This window comes from Lepisma saccharinum, chromosome 26 (assembly GCF_977018435.1).
Source record: "Lepisma saccharinum chromosome 26, izLepSacc3.1, whole genome shotgun sequence".
NCBI classification, from domain to species: domain Eukaryota; kingdom Metazoa; phylum Arthropoda; class Insecta; order Zygentoma; family Lepismatidae; genus Lepisma; species Lepisma saccharinum.
Genome location: NC_139254.1, coordinates 56926913 through 56949957, shown reverse-complemented (window position 1 = coordinate 56949957; position 23045 = coordinate 56926913). Strand labels below are relative to the sequence as shown.

Sequence of the window (23045 nt, the reverse complement as noted above, 5' to 3'; positions counted from 1 at the left end):
TATTCTCTTCCACATTTAATGGCAATGTTCACCCTTTCATATAAAGTAATACCTTTGCCAACTAATACATATATTAAATGTTTTTTCCTTAAATTAAGTCCTGCGTTACTTTTAGGACACCCTTTAGTAAGAAATTTAAATAGAGATTTTTATTCCGAACCTCATGTCTGATAATAATACATATTGTCAACATCTTGCTCGTTTTTCATCCACTCTTTAGTCTAATAATAAAACTAATGTCGTCCGAGAACCAATTGCAACACAAATGAAACCAACTGCCTTTATAGTTTAAAAATGTGACGAAGTCGATTTTGAATAATCTACAATTCTGAGCTGTAGGGTCGCCGCCATCTTGAAAAATGGAGTCAAAACTTCACCTTGAACATTAAAACATATAATATATCGAAAACGGTGCACTCTACACAAAATGTTAAGATGAAAGAGCATAAAAATGCTAAATTATGTTCTTTTGTTTCATAAAGCTACCATAAATCTTAATTGAATTAGAAATCTTCAAATATGTTTCCTTAAATTTTAGAATTAGCTTCAAAGTTTGGTTTCCGACATACATAACAGCAAATATGTAACAAACAATGTAATCTACGTTCTAAAGTAACTTTAAGGTCAATCTACTCTTTCTCTCTCCCTGGCAAGAAAAAAAACATAATCATAGGCTATCCAATGTCAATCTTGACTAATTTTAACACGTATGTTTACAAAATCGGTTTCGCCACATTTTTGTAAACTCTAGGGGCAGTTGGTTTCATTTCTATTGTTGAGCAAGAAATTCCAAAAATTTCTGAGACTATTTTCCATATTATTTTCTTCCAATGTATGTCGCTTTTTGTTTTTATACTCATTTCCTATTTTATCGTTTCTCTATTCATCTCTCTGTCTTCCTTACAATCTTTCTCTTTCCCTCTTTCGCCCCCTTCTTTCTCATTCATTTTCCTTCTTCTGTTTCACGGGCTGTTTCTTCCACTCTGTGTCGCTTTCTTTCTCATTCTTCCTATCTTCCTCTGTTCATATCTCTGCATTCCTTACATTCTTTCTCTTTCTCGGGTTCATCTTATTCCCTCTATATATCTTTCATTCTCTTTTCTTCTTCTGTCTATATTGTCTATCTTCCACTTTTTCCGATTTTCTTTCATTATTTCTTTCTTCCCCTATTCCTTACACTCTTTTCATTTCTCATATTTACCTTCTTATTCTCTCTCTTCCTTTCCTTTTCACTCTTTTTTCTTCATCTGTTTCTCGTGCTCTCTTCCTCTCGTTCACCCTCTTATTATCTCTCTCTCTTTCTCATAATTTTTCTTCTTCTGTTTCTCCAGCTGTCCTTCTTCCACTCTTTCTCGCTTTATTTCTCCTTCTTCCTCTGTTGCTTATTCTCACGCTCTCTCTTGTTCTCCCTCTCATTCTTTCTCTTCTGTTTCTCGCTCGTCTTTCTTCGAATCTTTCTCTCGTTCACCCTCTTATTCTCTTCCTTTCTCATCTTTTATTCTCCTTTTGCTTCCCGCTATATTTTTCACACACTCTTTCTCTCTCCCTTTCAAGAGTAAATACATATTTATAAGCTTTCCAAGATCAATTTCTCCACTGATTTGAGCACCTACGTTTACGTATGGTCTGGGGAATTAATTACTGCTACGTAATCATTAGAGCAAATTACTATTTATAATCTTTACTGGTAGACAACTCGAATAACGGTACCAGTGAAGAAAAATTATACCCATCAAGGAAGTAAAAATATTTTGCTTGGATAAATCCAACAATGAAATTCGATTTCCTGAACTGTAGATTTCATTTTAAACTCTGGATCCTATTCTAGTTCGCATTTAAGAACACAAAAGTGTACTGAAACAGAATTTTGACAAAACAACACTTTACTCACTCTGATTCTACATAAATGTATTTCCATCAGCCTCTTCCTCACACACACCCTTACCAATGCCTCCCTAATATGCTCACCCTCTTTGTGGGGGAAACAGTGAAGGCAAATGTTCTGAAGTAATGTTCGCCTAAAGTGGCAGAAGGTGGTTCCCTTTTCCACATGTGAATACCCATGCACGAGACAAATAGGGAAAAGGCAATCTTGCCTCGAAAAATTCGATCTGCCTACCCTCTCTCCCCTTCTCTTCTTCTCGTCCTTTCCTCCTTATCTCCGGGGTGGTTCTCCCTCCCCACTTTCATTTTTCACTTTAGGCTGACATCTGCTGGCCATTGCGATGGAAGAAGGGACTGCGACGTCTCTCCAAGTCTCTTAGAAGTATTACCAAGGAGCACGACGTCCCTGTTTCCCTCTCATCAATTTAAAGCTGTCCGTCACAAAGACGAAAATTACAGATTTCAGAAAGGGGGATATTTGCGGACTTTGGAAGTTCTTGGAAGGAAGGACAGATTTTTTGCAGCGTCTGTTACTTAGGCGTTCTTTTAGGTCAGTTCATTGGTAAAGGTACCCCCTCAGTATTTGTCCAGTTGCTGTTTGAAGTCCAAATTATTCGCAGATAGGCTAATCGGAACTGAACCTCCTTGATTGATTGATTAATTTGGTTTATTTTACTTCGATTTTTCTGCCACTTTTGGCTAATCGCGAACATAGGCATGAGTGTACATAGGATGAAATTGATGAGTGGACACTCACAAACATCCATGCCAAGTCCGGGATTCGAAACCGGAACCTCTGGCACTATAACAAGAAATATTCACAAGGAGATAAAATTGGCAGAAAGCTAAGTAATGATGTCCTAGACAACAAAGTAAAATTCTAAGTTATCCGAATAGAGCCTCGTGCGCCATATTGGAAAATGGCCACCGAGGTACTCTAAGACTCCGCACAGTTAGAAGATGATTTTAGAATTTCTTAAGCAGTTGCGAGGTGGTAAAGTAGAAAGTTCACATTCTTGGGGAAAGTTTTGAGTTTAACAACAGTTCGGGGTGGATTTTGAGAGAATGCCGAAAACGAAGAAATCTGTTGGTAAGTGAAGACAGATTATCTTAAAGTATTAAATGATAATGACTGAGGTACTCACTGCCATTATTCGACAAATTAATGTGAAGCTTTTGTATTCGCTTTCCTCCTTTGTTCGATTACATAACCACTTTCTCATTAGGCAACTCCTGTAAGATAAGAGGTGCCATCTACATGCAGGAAACTAATGTTCGGTTTTCAATGACAGTTTGCATGTATAGTCACAGTCAATAAAAATTGGACACTGGAACCTAAATACTAGTTCTACTGCATAGCGTTACGTGTGTTGCCTACCTCTACGGCGATGACTGTACAATAATAAAGAAATGTATGTGTTTTTAACAAAAATCCATATTATAATCTGTAAAATTTCCATTCTTATAAGAATGATTTTTAAATGTAATAATTTACTGGGCCCCCGTGAAGGAGTGGGCCAGGGGTCCCGGGTTCGCATCCCAGATTGAGCATCGATGTTTCTCAGTGTCCTTTTATCAATTTCATCATGTCATCACTCATCCCCATCTTTGCAAATTAGCCTAATGTGGTAGAAAAGGCGAAGCAAAATAAAGCAAATCAATCAATCAATGAATGAATAATTTAATATTCATTAAACACTTAAACCTTCCGTTCTAGAGCCAATTGTTCCGTATATATGTCAGCATGAAACTGTTAGAATCAGCTGAAAATTCACTATTCTAAACACAGATGGTGCCCTGTTGGTCAAAATCTGAATATAGTTAATATATACAAGATATATGAAACATTAAAATTATGTTTCAGAATTATGAAAAATATAATCTTTCAATCAAGTAATGCTGTGTCTCTGTTCGATACAAGTAATAACTTCTTCTCGTCTGTTTCAATCAACGGAATATCCATACTATCTATTAGTCCTTCAGTTGTTAACCCTTCGCCATACAATCTGCTGTCTATGAAGCCTACATCTTTTTGTTTTCCTCGTAACATTTTACCAACAATGCATAGAACCTTCATATTTCAGCCGTCCAATTAATGCCCTGTAAGTTTTTTGTTTACTTTGATAATAAGGGTACTGGTCAGCGAAAACTATTTACATAGTACCCTTGTGCAACGGTTGTTCACGTCCGTTAGTATCAACTATTGATAACCCATAAACTACTAGACAAAATTTGAAGGACTAGAGGCTCAATGGTACATAAAACTGTGATCTTGTTGACTTTAAGAACAGACACAAATTAATCGAAATTGTTCTGGTCATATCTTTAAAGGTATCAAACGTCAAGATCTGATGTTTTCTACAAATTATTAGCTAGCAAATACTAGTTTAATGGGACATGAATTCTTTTGAATGGTTTGCGGGTCTGTCTAAAGATGACCAGTCGATTAAGAGTTGACAATTGCCGGACCCCGTGGACGAATTGTTAGCACATCGCTCTACGAAGCCAGGGGTCCCGGGTTCGAATCCAGGCCTGGGCATGGATGTTTGTGAGTGCTCATACATCAATTTTCATCATATCATCACTCATCCCCATCTTCACAAGTTAGCCAAAAGTGGCACCAAAGGCGAAGTAAAATACTATACGACGGACGCTTTTAGAAGCGATATCGGGCGGGGGCGATCAGCCAATGGCAGGAGTGCAACGTTGTACAGTTAGGAGACTGCGGTGCGGAAGTTAGAAGACGTGTTCTGTATTTTCCTTGCGCGCAAGAAGTTTTCATAAAATTCGCCACATTAAGGTTCATCATAAGATGGGGAAATACATTTTGAACCTGACTGTTCAAGTCCCATGAATTTCCGTCGCCTACAGCCGGAGTTAGCTTTCCTTGAAGAAACAATAGAAACATCACCTTTCATTTCCTTCCGCCTGTTGTTTTCGTTGCCACCGTGTTGACGCAGCTGAGTTGTTGTGTCTAGGGAAAACTGTGGGTGTTAAATTCGCCTCGATATAAACAATGACCCTTCATTGTTCTGGGCGTTCTCGAACATTGAAAGTCTGGCTCAGTTTAAGTTCAGCGTTTTCGTAGCAAGGCTGGTGTAAAATTATTCGCTTATCGTCCCCTCGTGCGCCACAAACAACAGTTTGTGAAAAGATTAAATACAGCCCTTTCGTGCAATAGTGTGTGTGTTCCGTGTGTTCTTTTTATTTTAAATAATGTCACTCTCGAAACCTAGCAAAAGTAGTACAGTCACCAAGGGTGCAAAATCTAATCATTAACCTCCAAGAGAGTGACTCGGAAATGAGTGACACGGAGACCGAGGAAGACGACGAGAGCGGTGATGAATAAATACCTTCAAGCTTCTTTCAGATATGGGTTTCTCGTATATGCTACAGTGATATGATATTATAATTCTGTGTAGAAATATTCACTATATTATTTCACTGTACTCATATATACTGTGCAAGCATTATCAAAATAATGGACACATCGCGAATCTTCTGTCCTTCCCTTGCGCTAGCAGTTAGTTTGGCAACAGCGCAGTAGCACTGGCTGGGTATTGGCCGAACTCATGTTCCTTCTAAAAGCGTGCGCCGGATAACCCAGCTATATTTTCCAAACCATTAGAGCTAAAAATACGAAATGTCAAGTGTTTAGAGAACTGGAAATGCTTTGTCTACTTTAGAAAATAAATCAACAAATATATGTGTGTGTGTGTGTGTGTGTGTGTACATACATGCACGCATAACTAACTATCTCTCTAGCCTTCTTAAACCCAAAGTTGTATAGCTGCAGTAATACAAGCCTTCCATCTGTCCCTAGTCTGAGCAAGATCTATCGAATCTTTTCCATCCTTACCGATTTTGTCCAGGTCCATCTCTACGTTATCCCTCCATCTTTGTCTTTGCTTTCTTACAGGACTCTTACCATCAGGTTTTCCAACAAGAAGCCTGCAAACCTTTTTTTCCTCTCCCATTCGTGCCACATGGCCTTGCCCCTGCGGAATGGCTAGCACAGCGCGCTACGGTGCAAGAAGTACCGGGATCAAATCCATGTGTGTTCTTCTTGAGTGTCGCTTCATAATTTTCATCAAATCATCACTCATCTTCGCCTTTAGCCAAAATCGCAAGAAATGGGAAGTAGAAATTAATGAAATCTATCAATTAAGCAACAAATAAAGCAGCGTTGTTAAAGGTCCAAGAATTTTAAATACATTCAATTCCCGTCAGGAAGATAAAATCAGCAAGTGTAAACAGGTTCTAGCCCGTAAAAATACTTTATACGTACGAGGGTTAAGTCATAAGTCATGTCAACTATTTTTTTCTCGCAAACAGGGAGATGTGCGTTTGAAAGCGTATAGAATGTACCTTCGAATGAAGCCACCAGATGAAGTCTGGATGCAGGAGACTGTCGTAGGGAAGAGCAGAACACAGTATATTGGACAACAGTGTTTTATTGTGAAGCAGATCGGCAGTTGACAGTCTTCCACGTTTGAAGGCCTCCACCCACCTCGCCACTGTTCGATAGGGCATGACATGCACACCCAGAGCTTCCCTTAGCTCTGTGTGGCATCTCCGTGCATTTCCGCCGCGGGGAACTGCTATTTTAACGTACAAACGTTGCTCCTGCTTCATGACCTCCGTTTTCGAACGTTGTCACTCACAGACTGAACTTGGGTGCGTGCTTACTACCTCACCGTTGTTCACATACACCATCTGGTGGCTTCTTTCGAAAGTTCATTCCATACACTTTCAAACGTATATCTTAGATTTTTCGTATTGTCCCCTGCTCGCGAGAAAAAAAATAGATGCTATGAATTATGACTTAACCCACGTATAAAGTATTTCAAATTGATCCAGCAATACTTTTTCTGGATGAATTTAGATACGGTCCAGGAACTTTTTTCCGGATCAATTAATTTCGGTCCAGGAACCTTTTTGTAATTAAAAAATACGCAACTTGGACCGAATTTATATTATACGAGAAAAATGTTCCGGTCCTTCAGCGAAACCCAATTGAACCCCTTAGAGCCTTCAACAACCCTGAATAAAAGTAAAAATATATTTTGTGGTTAAAGTTTCGATAAGATAATTTGAAAAACATGAATTATCTTCAACCAGCTCTTGCAAAGGTTACGAATATTACAAAGACAAAATTTGTGTAAAACAATCGGACTCCATTAATTAATTTGTCAATGAGTCTTAAAAGCAGTTTCTAATAAAGCCTGTATCCAATAAACAGATAGAAGTGCAATCTTCTGATTGGTGCACAATTAAGCATATCATTCTTACAGAGTAAATACATCTTCAACTTGCATAAATTTAATTTTGTTTTTATAACATCATAAGTTTAGCAGGATTAGCAAGGAAAGTGCACGACGAAATTGACATCACAGACAGAGGAGATCCCCAGGAAAAGAAGATTCTGCTTAAAATAGACATCCGGTTTCCTGGCTCTTCGCTGGATGTCATTATGAAAATATCCACCTCCCTTGCGCGATGAATTATTTAAACTCTCGGAAATGCTTTTTCTGTTTCTTTCATTTCCTCAGCCATAAAGCCACCTACTCAATCTAAGCAGAGACATAAAATTTTCAGAGCAATCAACAGAAGCTTCGGTGAAAATAGGACTCGGCTGATCTTGAGGGTAGAATCTTACAGAATTTGTCTCTCAAGTATAACTGTATAAATGATTTATCTCTCCAAAAGTTAGACGGAGAACGACAGTTTAGGCATTGCCTAAATGGCCTGTGTATTTCTATTATATAGGCCTCCCAACTTTAAACTGTAGGTCCAGTCCAGATTAGCCTTACTGTGCATAAAGTAGACTTAAAACAACAAATCAACCCAATCTATTTCTATTATATAAAAATGGATGTATGTGTGTGTTTTTGTTCCGGCAAACTTGGTACGCGTATCACTTGCAATCTCGAAAGAAATACTATGGGGGTAAGACACCCCTGGCACCCCTAGGGGAGGGGGCGACATGTAAAAATAATAAAAACCGACCGATATTAATGTGAAATCCATAGTTTTCTGGGTCGCTAAGATGAATATTGACACTCCCAATGCCGTTTAACTCCAAGACACCTCTGGCACCCCTAGGGGGGTGGATAGGGGTGACATGTAACAATAATAAAAAAAGCGACTTATATTAATGTGGAATGCATAGTTTTTGGGGTCGCTAAGATGATTAGTGACACTCCCAATGCTGTTCAACTCCAAGTTAATTTTACACTCCAGTTAGAATTCATTATTTTCCTGTCTAATATAAGATTGGGATAAATAAATACCCTGGCAACGCCGGGCAATCAGCTAGTGATAAATAAAGTTGAACATGTAGGTCGTGGGTATACTGGAATTCCATTCAGTGTTAAACATGCTTCGACTGACGCCTACAGCAATGAAATGAAGTCTGTGGTAGAAATGATCAATGGAAAACAGAATGTTGTTCTGTCTGTCGCCATTGACTTTTTCCAATAATGTTAGATATAGTATTTACAGTGCAAGATGTATCATAAGTATACCTTGGATTTTTAGGTTCTATAAAGTGTGCTTTTAGGTTTCTAAAATAGGCTTTAAAAGGCTTAAAATAGGTTCTAAAAACGTAAAATAGGTCCTACAAATCCTAAAATACATCCTGAAAATTTTAAGTTAGGGTCAAAAAATCTTGAAGTATGTTCAAAGAAACTTAAAATAGTTCACAATTCCTGAAAAAAGCTGATTAGGTATAGTCACAGGCCATGACAATGGGACACCTATATCCTGAAATACGCACTATCTTCCATAACGTTATGTGTGTTGCCTAACCATACGGTACAGCAGAACTAACCATCGGAAATTTGCTATTAAAATCCAATCTTCGCCGTATAGTTAAGCAAAAATCTCTTTTCATGTTATCCACAGTCAAATTCCGCACTTTCGTCTGTGAGGGTCATCTTGTATGCTGAAAATAATATTTCAACAAAAACAGAATCAGTGTTGCAAACATCAATGCTGAAATGTTAGTTTGCAAGACGCGAATGCCACAAAGCACAGAAGTTTCGCGAAAGTGAGCAAGACCATGCAGATCAGACTACTTTGGTTTGTACAGGTAACAGTGGCACCAGACATTTTACTTTGTTTAGAGCTTTGAGAAATCACCAACGACTTGGAGGAAGGGAATTCGACAGAGCGTACATTTCAAACACGTTCGTCATTGAATTTTGTCGTGACCAAACAAAGCAAATGCCTCTGCGTGACGTAAAAATTCTGTAAAACTTTTAAAAATAAATAAAAACCTTAAAAAGGCTTGTTTAGGTCCAGAAACCTAAAATAGGTTCTAACAAGCAAAATAGTTTTCTTAGGCACTATAAAACTTAGTCAGTTGTTGCGTTTTTTAACGAAGCGCTGACATAACTTATTATTTCTTACATACCTGCAGAGGAAAAAAATAGGTAAAGAGCCTACAATCCGAGGTCTAATCATAAGTAACAGCGCAAACTGACACAGGTGAAAGTACACGATAATAGAAGCAAAAGGTTCTCAGTAAACATGGGTCTGCAAACGACCTGTTTTCGAGATCATTGCGAATGTATGGTTACAAGCCACCACTGACTTCATTGTTTGTAAACGTCGTCCTAGTTGATAAAACGCTAGTAATACAGTAAGACAAGTCATCGAGATCTCAACTGAACATTCTACTTACTTTAACAAACGTTAGTATGTTACAATTACTGTACACTCGTACCTGTTAAAGGAGGTGTTCAAAGTGTCGTTCTTCCATCTGGATGCAATACTGTACGCGATTCCGCATTGAGTTTCTAATTCTCTCGAACACCCCAGGTTCATTACGGAATTGGTCACAAGCATGTACAATTCTCTGAACTGATTGTATCCATCCTGTTTGATTACAACGCCACCTCTCGGAAATGTTATGTTTTGTCAACAAAGAGCAAACCTCGAAACGCGTAAGGAGTAAAGCACTCGGTGTTTACAAAATGCAATTAGTGGCGGCTTCTAACCACACATTTGCAATTAACTCGAAACCGGCTCGTTTGCAGACCCATGTTTACTGAGACGTTTTTGCTTCTATTATCGTGTACTTTCAACTGTGTCAGTTTGCGCTATTACTTATGATACATCCTGTATAATTGAGATTAGTTTACAAATCCATTTATCAATATTGCACTTGGCATTTAATAGTTGTTGAGCACTGGTTGTTTGTCATATTAAATAGTATCATGACTTAGGTGATTATTCCTGGTTAATCGATACCAACTTGTCATGGGGAACTTCGTTAATTAGTTGTAGACATTCCTTCTTATATCTACGTTTATAAAATAATAAAATGTAATATATTGAACAAACCCTGAATAATACAATCTGTGATATTTGGTCTGTGTAATTTACGGTCGTATTTATAAGTATTATGTTGATGTTAATCAGATTCATGTATGAAGTGTTACAAAGTTTATGAATTTAACTGTTGTATGAAAATATGTCACGATAATTTCGAATATTATTTTAAAAATCTCTAGTTTTCCATAAGCAATTAATAATTGAGAACTACAACCATTTTCGTACATTCCACAAAGGCCTCCAACTCTGTAATAAGGTACTTACTTGGTGACTCTTAGTATACAGGGTGGTCCAAAAGTGTGGAAACACCTGAATAAAAATTGAATGACATGATATTTCCAAAAACTAACATTGCAGGTTTGTAATAGGGGTGGGGGAAAAAGTTATAGGGCATATGACGATGACGGCCGCCATCTTGAAATCCGCCATCTTGAATGCAACTTTAAAAGTTTAAATAGAAACCATGTCGTGTAATACCTCATTTCAATAGGAAATTTTCTCACGAGTTCAACGGTGTGCATAATTTTGCTCTAGCACCAACAGGGATGAAGTTATTAATGTTTTTATGCTTGCTTTATCGTTGCAGGTGACGTAACACAGCATGGCAGAACGCATTGAGATCGTGTTGATCTCAGGTGAACAAAGCACGAGAGTGATTTCAGACGATTATAACCACTGGTTACACATTATGGTACCGTCAGTAAAGTGCTTGCAAAATTTCGTGAAACCGGGACTGTGGCTGACAAACCAAATTCATGATGGCGCCCCTCCTCATTACGGAAATTGTGTTCGTAATTAACACGTTCCACAGTTAAAGCCAGTCTTGATATCCATTCTTGCAAAACCCTGCGTAAAGTGTCTGCAGTAATGCTGGCACATGCGTAAATTATGCGTTGCTTAAGGTGAACAATATCTCGAATTTTCTCGGAGTAAACGATGGCCTTGACATGTCCCCACAGGTAGAAATCCAGCGGAGTGAGGTCTGGGGAACGTCGTGGCCACTCCACAGCACCTCGTCGTCCAATCCAAGTGTTGGGGAACCTGCACATCCAGGTACTGACGAACACAATTTCCGTAGAAATGGGCGAAACGCAAACGCTGCAATCACGTTACTCGTCTCCATGTAGTCCCATTCTATCCTGCGCTTTCCTTCCTCTGGTTGTAGCAACACTGCCTGTATCTGTTGTGATATCTGCTGGGAACACAGCAGCCTCAGGTTACCTCATCGACGGCTCCTATTGGCTGCGGTTCCTGGATCGGATGCCGGAACAACATGTGACGGATTTGTTTCAACTCAATGTGACGCCACACTAATATAGTCCATTGCGTTATGTACAATGTACAGTAACTCTTCGACAATGGAGTATTTGAACGTAGGCCACGAGAGAACAACAGAGTTATGTTATATTTTTTTGATACGGTTTCTACAACCGCAGTGACATTCCAGTGTAAACGTACTCGCGGATATTTTTAGAAGTCAACTTTCAATCGGTCAATCCTGGTCTACGAATTGTAAATAAATTAAATCCCTGACTGGGAGAGGAAATCAGCAAACGTAAATGAGTTCTACACAGTGTATAACCTTTTCATATTTATAGCTTTTCATTTCGGTCCAATAACCTTTTTCCGGATGAATCTAAATACGGTTCAGGAACATTTTTTTCCGGGATGAATTTCATTTCGGTCCAGGAACATTTTTTTCGGGAAGAAACCCTGGTTCAGACATTTGATGTTTCATTTCAGCCCAGCGAATCCCAACACCCACCATTCCGCCACGGAGATCCGTAAGACCTCGTACTTAACATGTTTACTACAATAGCACGTACACTAACTATGTGTCTCAAGAAGCATCATCGATCAGAAAACAGTCCTTTCTGCCGCTGGCAACGTCAAACCTCAGAAGTGCCACCAGCGTCTTAGGCATGAATATCTTGAAATGTATTAATATCATCATTCATTAATAAAACCGTCCCACAGAACGGGGTGGAGGGGGGATGATATTTAACTGGCTCACTTTCATCCTTCCTGTCTACATGTCTTCCCTCGGGATAGCGGGTATCTCTGGAAGCCGTTCCTGTATCATTTTTCACGGTGACAATTTTATTGGTATATTGTCCGCCGCCTCTAAGGCGGTCGTAATCTCTCAGGAAACTTGTATAAATCCTTTCTCCGCCCCGTATGACGTCTTAGCCGGGTTGCAGCAGGGACAGAGCTAGATTAAGCGCACTTTATTGCTCTCTGTTCCAGCGTGTTTGATGAAGAGTGATGTCTTGGCCAAACGACAGATATTGTCGTAGTGACACGAGCGGATCTATAATTACAAGAGCGAAGCTGTTGAAAGAGCGGGATACTTAATGTCGGTGTTACACGTAAACGTCATGTAGCTGCATTCTGACAACGTGTTTGCAATGCTGCCAAAAATGACGTGTAATATGTTAGAATCATATGTACCAGCATGCAACTGCATGCTGACAAGGGAGTAGTCGAGCATGTTACGTGTTAGATATTAGATGTTATCTCCGTTCTATCAATTTACTCCCGTTCTTTCCCCTAACTCGCTTCCCCTCTCTTTCTAAATCTCTTCATATCTGCTCCTCCTTCTCTTCTTTCTCTATTCCTTTCTTTTCCTCTCTTCATTTCTCTATTTTGCTCCCTCTATTTCTTTCTCTCTTCTTCTTTCTATCAGTCCCTCCCTTTGCCTATCCTACTCCTGCCCCCTCTTTTTCTTTATAATATTTCTTTCTTTTGTTTCTCACTTTCTCCCATTTCTTCTCTATCTCTTTTTCTTTATATTTCTTTCACCCCATATATTTATTTTTCTCCCCTTGCTTTCTTCCTCTCATTCTCTTCCTCCCTCTTTCCATATTTCTGTATCTCCTCTCTACATCTCTCCCTCACTTCATTTCTTTCTCTTTCCTTCTTTCTCATTCTTTCCCTCTCTTACTCTCCTTTCTCTCCCTCTCTTCTCTATCTGTCTTTCTCTCCCTATCTTATGTTTTCTGTCTTTCTCTCCTTCTCTTCTCTTTCTGTCTTTCTCTCCTTGTATTATCTTTCTGTCTTTCTCTCGCCCTATTTCTCTCTTTCTCTTCTTTCTCCTATCTCTTCTCACCCCCTCACGTTCTCTCTCTTCTCTCCTTCTCTTTCCCTCTGTCATCTATTTCTATTTCTCTATCTCTCTGTTGGAACAAAGTTGAACATTATCTGCTTCAGAAACGAAATATTGTGCTGTTTACTGATTTCGATATTCTGATTTTTAAAAAAATGGCCACTACAAGTTCGTATAGCAGTCACAGTTGTTGAGATGCACATGGTGACCATAAATCCACACCTGAAAATATATATCTTTAAAATTTAGAATTTTGTTCCGATTGTCGCTTTCCCATGTACTTATATATTGGTGACAATGCTTCCCATGTTAATCTTTTACGAAGCCTAAATAGTCCTGGTGGAAATGTACATGCGAATGTAGGATATACAGTGGGTGCAAATTGTCTATCAGCATGTTCGTGCACTTTATTTGACCCAATAAGAGCTTCAAGAATTAAAAGAAAACTCAAAATAATCTGTTCATAACTTCTACACCATCATACATAAAAATCCATCGCCTAAAAACACATAGGATGTCAAAAATTAGTGGACAATTTTCACGAGAGAAAGACAGAAAAAAGAAGAGAGGGAGAGAAAGAAGAGAAAGAGAGAAATAGGGCGAGAGAAAGATATAGAAGAGAAGAGAGGGAGCGAAAGAAGAGAGGAGAAAGAAATGAAGACAGAGGGAAACCTTGAACAAACTAGGAAGAGGCAGTAACATTCTTATGAGGAACAACTACTGGTAGATGGTTAACAAGCTATTCGCCAAAGTTATAATTTTCGTCTTTTGGTCATTCATTCTTGAAGAAGTGATTTGCTGTGTTACGTATATTCCAAATACTCAAGGACAATGGCTGAAATATCTTCAGTGTTGCCATATCACAAACAGAAAATTCCAGAAAAATTACCAGATATGGCGTCACTTATATCTAGGTAATACTGCGTGCTGGCAGTAATTGGGTTGCACACTTGAAATCAGCAAGCTGGAATTAATTAAACACACATTTGTACTTCTCTGATGCAAAATGGCTCTTCCTCAGTGGAATGTGCTTAAACCGATGGTAAATTAATCGTGCAGTATGCCAGCCAGCATTACACGTAACGTCATGAATGTTTCCTTCATGGCAATATCTTGGATCTGCTGCTAATAATGTCGTGTAATGTGCCAACATTACACCAATAAGAATTCTTATTGTATTACAATATGATAGAATCTCTAGAAAAATAGGCCTGTACTGCACGTGGAAGCATGTAACGATTCCTTCTGAGAATTTGCTGGGAAAGCTGTCAAGTAAAATGTCAAATTCTGTTCCAAGTGCACTTCATGAGCTAAGCATCACGAGATCTACAGTTTAAAGTGCTATTCGAGCAACCCTTTCCTCTACCCAATAATTGAGGGGTTACACATTTTTGTGCAAGTAGACTATTGAACTTACGTTAATGAAACCAGTCCAGAACAACCAAGGAACGCAAACAGTGTATGCGTGTATGTTTTGTTAAGCTGAGAGTTCATATCTTTGCCGCTAGGCGTCATTCAAATCACCCTCTTTACCCACAGTGTTTTGTGCAACGTTTTGGTCACCAAGGTTACCGGACCTTACATCGTTTGACTTCTTTTTGTGGGGTCTCAACAAAGACAGGGTATTCGTCTCACCGATGCCGCGTGATATCGCAACCTTAAGGGAACGCATCATCGCAGCGATCGACACTATCGACAGGCTCGTGCTGATGCGAGTGAGCCAAGTAGTAGACTATCGCTTTGATGTATACCGTGTCGGCGGTGTTGCACCCATTGAACATTTGTAGGTGTAATAAAAACTGATTGACTTTCTCGTTCATTCTGGACTGGTTTAATTAACGTAAGTTCAATAGTTTACCTGCAATAAATTTTTGTAACACCTCAAGTATTTATGAAACACCCGGTATATATCACTGCACTGTATATCAGCAAGCAGCTGCCTTCTTACGAAAACCTGGGATCACTTTAATATTCTCGTGTATTAAACTGGTGCATCAAAAACATGTATTACCCAAATATTAAGCATCTAGGTGTCTCTTCCTCCTGACATAACTCACTTAAACATACATAATCATTTAATGCTCTCATCTAATGATCGTGAAACGGAGAGTTGTAAAATGTTGATAACATTTCTGCTGTTAGAAAGCATATAAAAGTTCCTAACTAAGGGGTGGCCGTAAAGTCTGAGACCAAAGGTAGTATTACAGGTAAAATATGACACTGGAGATGCATTGAGAGAAGATTTCCAGTGGAATGGCCATCACGGTCACCGGACCTCAAGCCTTTGAAATATGGGGAAGTTTGAAATCTGAGACGTATGCCGAGAAGAACCTAGATCTGGATCAGCTCTAGAAAAGGATAACTAGTTCAAATGTTTGAAGAGGATTTAAGATAACACATTGGTACGTTAGAGAAAGTGTACGAAGACTGGTGGTGGTCACTCGGAGCACGTTTCGTGTTAAGGAAATCTGATGTACAGTTCTCCTGTTGGTTTACACTTTACGATGACCCTGTAGTTAGAATATAATTTCCCTATATAAATGTATGTGTGGGTGGTGTTAATGTGTATGTGGAAGCAGGATGCAAATTGAGCACTTACCTAATATTCCCAGCCGATAATTGAGCGTGACCACTACAAGATCAGAGTAACTAGCGAGAACACTTCCGTCGTATGGGTTGCCTGAGTTCCACTCAAACGACTCCCCGTGGACGTACACCATCACAGGATACCGCTGCATGGCTTCTGGCGGTCCAGCTGCAACGAGAAGAAAAGCATTCTGATTATTTATATGCTGATGATATAATTTTTTAGAACTTCTGATTTAGAGTCGCATTTTTCTCAAGTTTCGCTAATCGCAATAGTGAACATGAATGCCGATTTGATTGACGAGTTTTATCTTTGCGGGTGAACCATGACCAATCCTGGCTTCGCAGTGGCAAGAGGGTGAGGCCATTCTTATCTTTGTAAGACCTGCCAACTAGCCGAACAGCGAGTAGGTGAAAAATACGGAACAAAACATCTTTCTCTCTGTGCGGAGTAGCCAAGGTTACGCCCAAAGATACAGCTTGTCACCTCTACCAGAAATTGTTGCCCGGAAAGGATATTTGTGAGTGTCCATCCATCAATTTCATCGTATCATCACTCATCCCCATTTTCGCAAATTAGCCAAAAGTGGCACAAAAAGCTAAGTAAAATACAGCAAATCAATCAATCAATCTGAATAACTGGAACATTCTCCTTGTTGTCCATTCCTGTTAGTTTAATTTTCTATCTAGTTACAGTAACCCCCCGAGTTATGTAAGAAATGCGTTTCGTAAACCTTTACGTAACTAAAATTTACGTTAGTCGAATTTGTAAATTGCTTAAATGTAACTTCGTAAAAAACTGCAATATATATATTATTATTATATGTATGTTATTTACACAGTATTATTTTATAAATGAAACATCATGCAGCTTTATTTACCCGCATATAAATTATATAAGTATAAAAATATATAAAAGAATATAAACACAAACTGATCCATTGATACGGTATATCGTTTCATACAGTAATGGATGTCAAAGACGCAAAAGACGGAAACATAGAATTTACGTAAGTCGCGTATTACGTAAGTCGTATTACTATATTACACTATATTCCCATGTGAACTAAATTGTTAATATTATTTTTAATAGTACACATTATAGCATTCGTATTGTCGCTAGAGGGCATAGCAGAGTATGATGTCTATCTTGCCTTCATCTTCTTGTAGATTCTTGTTTTTCTTTTTCACTTCTTTATTTGTTAATTACAATTATTTCTTTTCGTGTCTTGCGGATTCGATTTTTCTGACAGATTGACTCAACAGTCAAATTCCAAATCAGTCACGCAATAAACCCTATCACTGATCATAAGGAAATTAACATATGAAAGTACGTTAGAAACTCGTTGCGGTAAGTACAATTTCCTAGTACGTTATAAACATGCATCCCGATAAGTACAATTACCTAAAGGTGAACAAGCAGGATCTAAAAAGCAATGGCACACAGGCATCTGAATTATTACCGGGCAGAAACAACAGGTACGAGAATAGAAATAGATTTCCCAACTTCTTGAAACGAAAATAATTGGAAAAGTTTCAAGTTCGTAAACTTCAGAAGAACCTTTGCATGATTATCATACATTTCTTATTCCGGACCCCTCCCTTCGCAGGGGATAAAGTATTGGAACGTGATGAAATATAGAGGTGCCGCGTCTTCTTAGAGAAACTTCTAAACACAGATGAAAGAAGTTAAGAGTGAGTAGGTCAAGAGGTTGGGAGGGGGTGGAGATGAAGATCCTTGACGTAACAATCGAATCCAGAGACAAACAATGCAATTACGGTGAATTATGGTTCGACATCTGCGCTGTTGTCTTGTCGTAGGAAGAGGCAACAATCGGCAAAAAAAACTTCTCTCCCATTGTTTTATTTTCTCTGGATTCTTTTTGTATTGGAAGTTCCGGAAGGTAGCAGGGGTGGGTGTTCCGGCGGACAGTATATCCCGGTTGCTTCAAAACCAGTTCTCTGCCTCGGACACTTCGCATGATGGACGATGTAATTGGTGGGACCCAGAGGCCACTCATCGAAGTGCAATAATATATATTTCAGCTCGGGTGTAGGCTATCGAAAGCTCCTTTCTGATTGTTGGTACGACTCCATCTCGCATTTCAGTTTCTTTTTCCCGGTCCTCTTATGCCGCTGTTCTACTCTTGAGTTGATCGCGACGGTAAAGATGAAACATGAACTGACTATGTAAATGGTACACCCATGACTTGTCGACGGTTCGAACCTGAGGCCTCTGGCATAGATTCATTATGATGTCAACTCAAGTATGGAAGCTGGAATCACTTTGGTATTGATTCAGTTTTATCCACTTTATGCACATATAGGCTAACTGCGACAGGCCTGCAGTTTAATGTGCAATCCGAACCATTGCGTTCTTTCACGAGGTATCGAACCCAAGACTCCCTAACGATATTACAACTACTCCACCGAAGAGACCCTAGGTCACTTCTATTTCTATCTCTTATTGCTAATAAGCAGTGGTGGTCCATTGTTAAGCGTGACAGACCACCAGGTAAGAGGCCCGGGTTTGTTTCTTGCGGTGAGTTTTCTAAGATATGATTCCATCGCTCTATATCCATCCCAAAAACCGACACACGGTACCTCTTAATCTATATCTTTTGATTAGAGAATAAAAATCGTCGGAGTACGGTGCTGATTATGGCACCTCCGGTGTGAATAAATTCAACAATGGTATGTTTTCTTTATATAAATTTTAGTTTCTGTTCTACCTCTGGACATTAATCGTGACGATGAACATCAATGAGAGATAATGATACAGATTGGTAATCAATCAATTTAGTTCATTCAATATGCAAAGTTTTCAAATAAGAGAAAGGCACCGGTAGTTCTTTACATTTTTAAGGATTTTTTTAAAATTAATTCTATTTTGTTCATGTAAGTTATGAGGGACTGTACAAATACATGTTTCCTTCCTTCTTCGTACAACACATAGTACATAAAATTTCAAAACGTGATTTTATATTTTATATTTCTTTCCTTATAAGGGGTTCGAATGCCACTTTAAACTGTCCCGATTAGCCTTACTGTGTATAAAGTGGACTTAAAATACCAACACAAGCAATCAGTCAATTCTCGTTTCAGTATTTGACATGAATTGTTATCACTTGTGAAAATGTGTTGTGTTGAACTGCGAAATGTGTCGTTTAGAACAAGACTTAGGTATTACACAGGTAAGTACAGGTTATGTTCAAAAGAGAAGTATATGTGGAATGGATTTCGTTTAGGAATAGACTAACTAACTAACTAACTCTCTAGCCTTCTTAAACCCGAACGTTCATGCTGCAGCAACACAAGCCTTCCATCTGTTTCTATCCTGGGCAAGATTAATCCAACCTTCTCCATTCCTACTAATTTCCTTTAGGTCCATCTCAACATTATCCCTCCATATTCGTCTTGGCCTTCCTACAGGTCTCTTACCATCAGCTTTCCCAACAAGAATCCTGTAAACTCTTCTTTCCTCTCCCATTCGTGCCGCATGGCCTGCCACATCAGTCTTCTTGATTTAATTATTCTTATAATATCTGGACATGAATACAAATTATGTACTTCTAAATTATGTAACCTTCTCCACTCAACTGTCTCCGCACCTCTTTTAGGTCCAAATATTTTTCTAAGGATCTTATTTTCAAATACGCTCTCAATTTCTGTTCCTCTTTCAATGTAAGGAACCAAGTTTTACATCCATATAATACTACAGGTAAAACTACTATTTTGAATATTTTAACTTTTAGTTTCTTAGAGATTAAACAAGAAGACAAAAGTTTATGAAGAGAAAAGTAACATGCATTTCCTGAATTAAGCCTACTATTTATATCCTCTTTAATATCATTTTCATTTGTTAGTATTGAATTTGCAAACTGGTTCAAACGAGTTGTTATCAATAATTAGATTTTCATTAATACCTAACACTTGGTTTCGGTCTTTAAGCATATATTTAGTTTTATCTTTGCTAACTTCCTAACCTATCTCTTTAGTTGCTAACTTCCTAACCTATCTCTTTAGTTGCTAACTTCCTAACCTATCTCTTTAGTTGCTTTGAAAAATATTTTAGCATTTAGCATTGTTCACCATCCCCCCAGTAAGTCTACATCATCTGCATATGCTAACAACTTTAGGAACAGACAAAGAATAATTCTCCAAGCTCTGAGTAGCTTCTTGTGTATGCTATGGAATCTCATGATCTAAAGTTTTTTTGTGTGTGTAGCAACCGTGTGTTTTGTAAAAAAGAACACATGAAGATGTTTCTTTACCCAGTAATTATTTGTTTGAACTCCCTGAAGTAAGAATTTTGTCAAGAAAGTAAACGTTTTAAACCTTGAAGGTACTTCTTTGGCGGCAACACCTGTTATACCCTTCCCCTCCCAACCCCTACTCACCAACATCAAAATTTAGAATCTCCACTGTTTCTTGTTCACATTCATGTTTCAAACCCAACTTTGGGGAACTGTCATGTTGAAATGGTTTCATAATGGATGTTCCGAAGCTCCGAAAGTGGTTTCGATTAATGTTCTTTCTCACAGAACTAAATGAAATGCGGTATCAAGTTGGCTAAAACAACACGTCACGTGTTACATTTCATCATTCATCACATCAGAAACTCGAATAATTGCGAGCGAAACACATGTTCAGCGCGACTCTTAGGAAAATGTCAACGTTGCATAGGAGATGAGTCATGCTGCAGATATCGATGACTTCTGTTTGGGACGTGAGAACATTCACATCGTGTTGTCTGCTAATCACTTGTGTCAAGTGAGTGTGCTAATTATACATTTATTTGTCATGAAAAGTTATTCATTTATTGATATCGAAAACACTCCCCCTTAATGATGCTACAAATGGCAATTCTTGTATCAGCCATTTCCATTATACGAGGGTTATTCAGAAAGTAAGTTGCGTTCGCCAATTATAAAAACACAAAATGCAATGGAACAAAACATTTTATTGTACACTGAAGCACAGGCCTTGGACTTTGTTTCAGCATAATTACCATCCCTGTTGCGACACTTATCATAACGAGACAGCATATTTTGTATCCCTATGTCGAAGAAAGATGCCGAATTTGTTGATAATCAAGAAGTAACAGATTGCTTGACCGCATCGTCATTCAGGTGTAAAACGAGATAGACATCAGACGGAGCGAGGTCTGGGATATACGGGGGTTGAGGAAATGTCTCCAGCCAAAGTCTCTAAGGAGTCGTTCCGTTGCAGCCGCCGTATGGGGACGAGCGTTGTCGTCAATGAAAACAACACCACGGCTCAACATGCCACGTCGCTTGTTTTGGATTGCGCGACGCAATTTTCGTAGAATATGTATTATTACACTCACGCACATAGAGATCACACACTCACATACTTCATGAGAGGAGTTCCGAAATCGTTCTTTCCTTCTAATAGCGTGGGTAGTGTCTGCTAGTAAGGATAATTAGTAATATAAATTAAATTAAATTAGTAGTATAATAAAATTAAATCTAATGTAGATCCTACTACATATTACTGCTGTCTCTAGAAAGTTGAATGTGCAGTGTCTTTGATTAATTGAGGTTTTGTTTTAATTACACTTTATGCATAGAATGGCTAATAGGGACTGGACCTTCAGTTTAAAGTGGCATTCAAATCAATGTATGCCTCCACTGGACATCAAACCCGGTGTTTGGTGTTTTATAAATGAGCCGACTTGGATAAGCGTCTACTATGTAAACACGATATGCTGAAAGGGAACTATTAAAAATATCAGCACGTTCAACGATTTGATCGTTATGAACTAATAATCAGGATAATTTGGATTCTAATCTATTATAATCTAAATCCGATTTCACTTCCCAAAATGTTCATAGTTTCATAAATTTACAAATCTAGAGAGCCAATTGTCCTGTCAATATTGTATGCACAAACTATTTTCTCTACGATGTGCATTGCATAGTAGTTCGTACATCAGTTTATACTATATGTTTAGTCTTGATTGGCCTAGTTGAGATTAAAGTAAAATCAAATTTTAATATATTTACTATTATCTGATACGGATAGGTGTCTGTAATCTCTATTCCATTGTTGCCAATTGATTGATTCGCAAAGACAGAAAAACGGACAGATCGAAAGTGATATTAAATTCCACCCATTATACCAACAGGTGCCATTTCTTTCAGTCCAAGCGAAATTTAGGGGTACACTCGCTGAAGGTACTCACGTCTCAGCCTCGGTATAGGTTTAGTACGTCTCCACATTGGAAGAATGTCTCCCCATTGGAAAAATATCTACACATTGGTGTAGTATGTCTCCACATTGGTGTAGTATATCTCCACATTGGAAGAAAGTCTCCACATTGGTGTAGTATGTCTCCACATTGGAAGTATGTCTCTACATTGGTGTAGTATGTTTCCACATTGGTCTAGTATGTCTCCACAATGGAATAATTTCTCCAAATTGGTGTAGTATGTCTCTACATTTTAAGAATGTCTCGACATTGGTGTAGTATGTCTCCACATTGGAAGAATGTCTCCACATTAGAAAAATGTTTCCACATTGGAAGAATGTCTCCACATTGGTGTAGTATGTATCTACTTTGGAAGAATGTCTCCACATTGGTGTAGTATGTTTCCACATTTGTCTCCACATTGGAAGAATGTTTCCACATTGGTGTAGTATGTCTCCACATTGGAAGAAAGTCTCCACATTGGTGTAGTATGTCTCTACTTTGGAATAATGTCTCCACATTGGTCTAGTATGTCTCCACGTTGGAAGAATGTCTCCACATTGGTGTAGTATGTCTCTACATTTAAAGAATGTTTCCACATTGGTGGAGTATGTCTCCACATTGGTGTAGTATATCTGGATATTGAGGTAGTATGTCTCCACATTGTAAGAATGTCTCCACATTGGTGTAGTATATCTCCACATTCGTGTAGTATGTCTCCACACTGGTCTAGTATGTCTCCACATTGGAAGAATATAAGTGTGATAGGTATGTGTCTTTCAAGTTCTTTATTTGTGTTTCTTTTTTTCACTTACTTTCTTCTTAACCACGTTAGGTTAGGTTAGGTAAAGAGAACAGACAAAAAACAAAGTATGTATGTTTTCGTTACCTAACCTAACCCAAGCTAACCTAACT

At 38.4% G+C, this 23045-nt stretch overlaps 1 protein-coding gene across 1 annotated transcript in view; it reads right to left on the bottom strand.

Annotated features, from left to right (window-relative positions):
* Positions 1-16053, bottom strand: part of LOC145979739 (neuroligin-3-like) — a 122164-nt gene extending 106111 nt beyond the window's left edge. The window contains exon 1 of the mRNA XM_083112724.1: positions 15930-16053. Within this exon, the coding sequence (XP_082968850.1) occupies positions 15930-16050 (121 nt within the window). The 5' untranslated portion in view covers positions 16051-16053. The remainder of the gene's footprint in view (positions 1-15929) is intronic.
* Between the last annotated feature and the right edge of the window lie 6992 nt (positions 16054-23045).